Here is a 7,866-nt window from a genome sequence, read left to right as displayed (position 1 = left end):
AGCTGCCGAATGGGTCAACAGCAGCACAGCGAAGTTGTCCTTGATAAACCAGACTGAAATGTAAACTGTGTGGGGGAAGTTTCATACACAATTCATTTTGGCAGCGAAAAACATCCCAAATTTGGTTAGGCACCATTTGCGGAACCATGCTGGCTATTCCACACATGTAGACACCAGAAGTCGTTCCCAGTTTGCCTCACCAACACACCACTGGTCCCCCTCCACCATGAGGGTGCCTTTAAAACGATATGCCTTCTGGGGTGTTCTTTTATGGGCTGCAGTTTCACCATTGACGATTGTATAATTCTCTTCAAATCAGTTTGTTCCCCCCCCTCTCCTTCCCCTCCCCTCTTTTTTTAGCCCACCCCTGACTTAACAACCAGAAAAAGGTCACATTTCTGAGAAGTGACTTCCATGCATGTTCCATGCTGGGTCGTCACTTTCAATTTCCTAAGACCTTTCATGTCACACACCCATCAACCCAGAAAACTACAAACACACTACTACACACTACCACGTGCGCCATTCTAACTTTTCGTGGTGCTGGTGTGATATATGAGTTATGCTGTAAAAAATAAAAAGCATATTTTTAGCTATCATTTTGACTTGATTAAGACAGAATGCAAAACACCATACAGATGTACAGATGTCATGTTTTATTTTTTGAGGTCAATAGAAAGGTGAGAGTCAATGATGTTCCTTTCGTAAACCATGATATTCACAGTTAAAACCACTACATGCATGGACACCGCTGAAGCAGATTTAGGGGCGTTAGCGGAGGGCATGCATGAGCAGAAATGATCATCTCCTTCTTTCCATGTCCTCTCGTGCTCCTGCAGTATTTAACACCGAGAGACCCTCAGGGCACCCCAGTGAGCGCTCAACAAACGACTGTCTTTTCCTTTTCCAGCGCACCATTTCAGATGGTACGAGATGTTTAACTCTGTGCGCAAAATTAATGGAGCATGAAATGTAGGCCTGAAGTGCAGCAGGCTCCGAACCTGCAGGTGACATTGTCTACATGAAGCCCTTATTGTGACCTAAGCGAGCTGTATTATAACCGCATTTGACTGGTGACAATTAGTGACCTTTTGCCTATCCAGCAGCCATCCATTTCAATTACACCAACCTGGGAGGCTTTGGTGGACAATCACACTTCTACTGTACTTCTACTGTTAGCCCGGCAACCGCACTGTTCTGCTAATCCTGCACTAGTTTGATATGATTCAGCAAACCACTGGAACATGTGGTATTGTATTAAATTTGAGTTTTGAAGTGATCCTTATAAAGCGTCATAGTTATTATGTTGTGTTTGTATTTTATTTATTATCATCTTTGAAGAGTGGTTTCTTTGTGCATAGCCATCATTAAAATAACAGATCCATTGTGAGAATGTTGATGCTTTAGATTGGAGCCTGAAAAATGACAATGAAAATACTTATGTACAAAGTATCAGTACAGTTCTCACTGGGTACATATACCAAGACAAAGAAGAAGTATTATTATAGTAAGTAAGTAATATTTATAGTATAATGTATCTTTAAGTCCCCAGTTGCACCTAACTGGCAGCAAATAGATTGTCAATGTGGTTGGTTGTTTGAAGATCTGTGGCCCTGAAGTAAAGATGGAGTCCTCGGGATGAAGCTCAAGAAGCCTGGCAAACACGGTAACCAGACTCCTGCACACACACGCACGCACACCAGTACTGAAACTCATACTGAGCATCCGTGGCAGAGATTTACTAGCATGGTCCTCACTAACCACATAGCAGGAATCCTCATACCCAGAAAGCAGCACTCTTTAAATGCAACAGTCCAGCGAGGTTGTGTTTCAAATAATGGTATTTTGGTTGGATTATTATTATTATTGTTCTTATTGAGGGAGAATGAGAAGATTTCTATAGCTGTTGTAGTTTCCCCATTTGAATGTGTGCACACTGAGAGTCAATATGTCCCGATGTATATCAGAGTGCTTGTTTGTTTTGCTAAGTGAATGTGCCACACATAGTTTAGTTCCCTTTTTATGAGATACATATAATGAAAGCACCCTGTCGGCCCCCTGTATGTCATTATTTAACATGTACTGGGTGTGAGAGTTCTTAAAGAGCATTTTATTTCTAGGTCCCAAAACACACATTTGTCACCCTCTCATTCTCCGTTCTTCTATCCTAGTCCTTACTGCTCTGTATCCAGTTAGTACACTAGCTGGTACTATTCACTGTGATTTGCAGGCTGAAATCTGAAGCATTTTGCAACATGCAAATCAAATTGAGTGTGTTTTGTTTGCTGAAGTGAAGCTGCTGCATTTTTCCTTTGCTTGAAGCAGCCGTATGTCGCCACATTCTTACCACCATGACTATTCTCAGAATCTAACACCATGAGTTTTTTCAGTTGAGACTGTACGTTTTTTAATCTTTTTCAGTGGTTGAGATAAATGTAGATGTGACATTCTTCAAACTGTTTGTGATTCATCCACACATCACAGCACTCTAACAGGCTTCTTTTTTTTTATAGGCACCAGAATTGCTTCAGTTTCCTCCTATATCTTCCATCAGCTCCACCTCAGGCCTGCCTGCCTTCACCTCAGCTACACAGAGTACAAACTTAAGAAACCTCAGAGGCAGGAACATGATATAAAGCCTCACAGTCTATCACTTCATCTAACCTTTCTGAAAAGCATGCTGCACTCACTCCTAGTGTAAATATGTGGACTGTTTTATTAACTTGTAGCCACTGTAATGTCACATTACGGACACTTTTGTCAAAGGCAACTTGCATTGACGTGCACATGCATTTAGCATCTATAGTTAGATGTCAGATCATCAGTTGTTGGATATCATCATACATGTGTATGTGGAAGAGAGCTTCACTGGAATGGATGTGTCCATGCAGAAAACAAACATTAATACAATCTGCATTTCCTTTTTTTCTCTCTATGTCTCTCCTCCACACAAACTCACCCACAAACACTATCACACACTGACCATTATCATAAACCACATTGTAGAAACAACAGTATGGAAACAGAAAGTTCTAGAGAGAACTCTGTCTCTCACAAACACAAACACACACAAACGCACGTTCATATATAGAGTGTGAAGATGAGGTTTCTGCTTGGAGTTACAGTTAGTATTGTAACAATAACACTTTGCAGTGAGTGTGTGTGCATGGGAGCCACTTGTGCTCATCATGAAGTTGTTTAGATCATATGTGACCAACAGCCCAGATGGAACAATACATTATACATGTAAATGTCCGCGACTAAACATATAATGAAAATGTACATTAATCAATTTGTTAAGATTTACTGTATAGGGTATTTTTTGAATAGGATTTATATAGGAGCTTAGCAAGTCCTTTACAAGTGACAGACAAGCTTTTAATAAGGATGATATAGAGAGAGATGTCAGATTAAAATGTAAATAGTGATCCAAGTGAAACAATAGAAAGAGTGCAATAGAAAAAAGACAATAAAACAATACATGATATTGTTTTATGAAACACACACTGTATTTTTCTGATTTTCTATATCTATTTAGTTAACACTGAACTACTGAAGGGGCTCTAAGTCTCATCTGTTTCAACATTGTCAAATGACAAAGCTCCTGCTGTGCTCAGAGCATCAAGTACTAGGGTTACAGTGTGCCAGACATGATGTCAAAAAGGAGAGGTGGGATTTGAACACTTCATACAACTTTTTCAGAGTGATTTCAAGTATCGCAGCTCAGTTTACAACCACGACCAGAAGACTCAGCAGCATTAACAGTAAATTAACTTGGCTATTGCGTCTCTTATTGTAAGTACTCTACACAGTATGATGATCTTCAGTCATTGCTCAGTGGGCTCTTGTTCCATTGCTTATGCACACTTCTTTCCTGCCTGAGATGATTTATGATTTACAATGTGACCTTTTTTCTCAGAGTGACAGGTGGGATGGCTGTTGATAACATCACCATGGACTCAGCTGAAAATTTTCCGAACCAGAGCAGCTGCGACGTGTTTGTCTACCAGAGAGCTGCAGTTGTCCTTTTCCCTATTTTCTACTCTGTGGTTTTCATAATCAGTGCGTGCGGCAACAGCTTGGTTCTCTATGTGATCTGTCAGAGGAAACAGAAGTTCAACTCCACCTCCATCTATCTGGTCAACCTCGCTCTCTCCGATACCCTCTTCACACTGGCGTTGCCGGGCAGAATTATTTACTACATCCGTCACTTTGACTGGCCCTTTGGTGACCTTCTCTGCAGACTGACCACGCTTCTCTTTTTTGCAAATACATATGCAGGTAATATCAGTGCTTCTGTTTCCAAAATGCTATGATATCTTTGAGTGTGTTTTAATCTGTGTCTACCCACATGCAACCATATCTGTACATCAGGTTCAGACACTTTTATTTTTCCATTCTGAGCTACGTATGTGTGTGACTTCTGCATTTGCATAGGTCACAATAACAGAATGGGAGTGGGTCTCTCCCATCTCTCTGCATTTGTTTTACCAATCTGTTCTGTATGATTTAAACATAAACTGTATTGCATATCCATCATGTTTCCACCAGGTATTGGGTTCATGACCTGCATCAGCTTGGACAGATATCTGGCCATGGTGCATCCACACCAGCTGCAGTGTTTACGGAGTGTGAGGGTTGTTCGCCGGGTCTGCTGCCTGGTCTGGGCTCTGGTATCCCTGCAGATAGCTCCCCTGCTGTTCCGCAGCATGCTGCATGAGCGGCAGGACAGGCGAACCTGCATGGAGTACTTCAACTTTGAGGGCTCCCGCTTCACTCCTTATCTCCTGCTCCTGGCCTGTGCCATCTCCTTCTGCTGCCCGCTCATCATCATCATGGGCTGCTACGCCAAGATCAACCTGAAGCTGCGAGCTGCAGCCAAGCAGAACTCTGTGACTGGCCGATCAAGGAGGAACCATAGGGCCAACACCATCATCCTCCTCATCCTCCTCACCTTTATCTTATGCTTCAGCCCGTACCACGTCAACGTTATGCAGTTTATGTCCAGGAAGATATACCACCAGCCAGCCTGTGAGGAACTGAGGGCCTTCAAGATGTCTTTACAGGTAGGAGCTGTAGTTTTGCATTTGATTTCAAACATTCACCATCAGTTTTTCCTTTTCACAATCCATCCTCTCCCTGCAGATCACAGTTTCACTAATGAACTTCAACTGCTGCTTGGACCCAGTCATCTACTTCTTTGCCATTAAGACCTACAAGAAGCGTGTGATGAGCCTCTTTAAGGACTATCTGTACACATCCGGTGCATCCTCCAAAATGACAGCTGAGAACAGCAGCAGCAACACCTGAGAGAAACCACAGCTGAGCTTACAAGAGACATGCCAACAACCATTGTCACAGAAAAGACCTAGTTTACTCTGGTAAAACCCAAAAAGGCCTATTTCAGTTTATTGTCGTTTTCATTTCTTAAGAAATGACTAACAGGTCTTTCATTAAAGATGTTGTGACAGCTGTGTATATACATATGTAGGAGAAATTCTAATTTGCTAATTTCCTGTCCTCTTCAATAAGTCTCTTCTCCTTGTTAAAGTGTTTTTTTTTTTAGAACACTGTATAAAATGTATTGCTCCATATCTTCTTTTTATATGATGATGTATCTTGTTGCCTTTTTTATATTCTTTTTGCATTTCTTGTTAAAATGTATTTGCCACAGTGGTGTCATACAGCGATGTCAAATATTTTGTTTATCAATATTTGTATCCTGAGAGGCTGTTTGGTTGTGTATGTGCAAAGGGTGAAGGAAATGTTCTAACCTAGATAAATAAGCTGAACTCGTTTCTCTCCCTCTCTGTGTGTTTGTAAAAATGTTGTGGTCATTAATGCAGTACAACTTTCACTTCCTTCGAGTTTTAAAACACATGTGAATCAAGTGAGGCAGAAATCTAAATCTATCAAATTTTGTAGGTGAATATAATTGGTTTATTATTGGACCATTGAACTATTATTATAAAAATCTGTAGTCTCCTCTCCTGCTATCAAAAACATCATTCCTATGAACCTCAGAGTATTACATATTTTAGAATTTGCTAGAACTTTGGGTATGCCAGAACAAGAACATGCCATGAATCTCTCTCTTTCATACCCACATCTGTCTTCTGTGTGGGAGTGAATAGATAAGTAGCAGCACCACTTCCTCACCCACCTTTCCTGCTCCCCCTCACAGGCCTCATTGCTCCTGGGTCCCACATCTTGTGGTAGAGCTGCTGTGTGTGTGTATGTATGTGTGTGTGTGTGTGTGTGTGTGTGTGTGTGTGTGTGTGTGTGTGTGTGTGTGTGTGTGTGTGTGTGTTTTGCACATTCAAGCAGGTGCAGGTTTTCTGTTTATAGTGCAGAGTCCCATATCTAAATTTAACTTTTATCATTTCCTGGGTTTTTGGAAAAACTGCCCTATGATCTTGTGTAGAAAGAAATATGCGCAAATAGCATCATAAAGAAGTAGTTGTAGTGGTTTGAACATTTACTGATGTGTTGTGATATCAATTCATTTATCTGTCAAGACTCTGAATGCAAATGCAAGTAAACACAACAAATCATAAGGATTATTAATTTAAGGGTCTTTGAATGTCAGTTACTGAGTCAATAAGAGACAAAAATATTTATTAAACAGCAAAGGTGGAACCACTAGGAGAAACTTAACATCCTCTGATCTGAGAGTGGATGAAATCTGCTACGCAAACTGAAACTAATCTGGTTCTACTTCACATGTTATAGGTATCAGCTTAAATAAGATCTGCCTGAGATGTGGATCCAGGGTTTGGGTTAGATGAGGATTGATGCTATATGCTCTATTGTATGACATTGCAGTGATCTAGTCTAAATGACAGAAATGCAGGAATAAGGGTTTCAGCATCTGGCAGTGTTATGCCAATGTGTATGTCTTTTCTTTGTTTAAATCAGGCAGTGGTGGAAAGTAACTAAATCCATTTACTCAATTACTTCAGTACAATTTTGAGGTACTTAACTTGAGTATTTCCATTTTATGCTACTTTATACTTCCATTCCACTATATTTCAGAGGGAAATATTGTACTTTCTACTCCACTACATTTATTTGACAGCTTTAGTTACTAGTTACTTTTAAGATGAAGATTTTACACAATTCATCATAAAACACGATTTTAAATTACGACACATTGTTACAGATTAAATCAGTGGTTTTCAACGTTTTTGGCTTCTGTGTGTAAAGCTGTGTGTAGTCAGAGTCACATTTCAGATCAAAACTTTGTTTTTTCTTCTTACTTTTTCCATTTATCATCTCACAACCCCTGAGATTTATCTGGTGTCCCTGTAGTTACAACTAGTTCCATCAGCTTCAACTTTGACGTGCTGCTTTCACACTGATCTTCAGTATCAAGTGCTCCAGTATCAATAATCTAATGATGTCATATTTAATAATATGTCAGACAGGGGGACCAAACCAGTATCTTTACTTACTTTAACTGCATTTTGCTGCTAAAATGATGTACTTTTAATAAGGTAGAATTCTTCATGCAGGACTTTTACTTGTAGTGGCTGTTTTACTTAAGCAAATCACTGAAAGCAGGTAGTTGTTGCAAGGATAAGGAGTTATATAAAAGTAAACAGGCTTTGGAGAGACATAAATATAAATCAGGATATCATCTTCATAAAGACTTAATATGACCTATTCAAAGTTAATATTGCCAAGTGTAAATATTTAAAGGACAAAAAACAATGGACCTAACACAGAGCTTTAAGGTACCCCAGACATAAACATTGTGACAAAGACAGAATCGTGTTCTACCTGGTGAAAATGACCTGAACCTCTCCTTCATACCATTTCCTTCACTGCCTTCAGTGATAATTAATACTAGGTTGAACTGCACAA

At 40.0% G+C, this 7,866-nt stretch overlaps 1 protein-coding gene across 1 annotated transcript; it reads left to right on the top strand.

The window, feature by feature from the left end:
- Window positions 1-3,932: 3,932 nt before the first annotated feature.
- LOC111218026 (G-protein coupled receptor 183-like) lies at window positions 3,933-5,666 on the top strand. Its single transcript, XM_022740111.1, has 3 exons — window positions 3,933-4,281; window positions 4,552-5,066; window positions 5,146-5,666. The coding sequence occupies exons 1-3, from the start codon at window positions 3,933-3,935 to the stop codon at window positions 5,308-5,310; spliced, it is 1,029 nt and encodes a 342-aa protein (XP_022595832.1). The 3' UTR covers window positions 5,311-5,666.
- The last annotated feature ends 2,200 nt before the right edge of the window (window positions 5,667-7,866 follow it).

The sequence above is a fragment of the Seriola dumerili genome, unplaced genomic scaffold (genome assembly GCF_002260705.1).
Source record: "Seriola dumerili isolate Sdu_G_001 unplaced genomic scaffold, Sdu_1.0 BDQW01000052.1, whole genome shotgun sequence".
NCBI lineage: Eukaryota > Metazoa > Chordata > Actinopteri > Carangiformes > Carangidae > Seriola > Seriola dumerili.
This window is presented reverse-complemented; position numbering and strand designations above follow the sequence as displayed.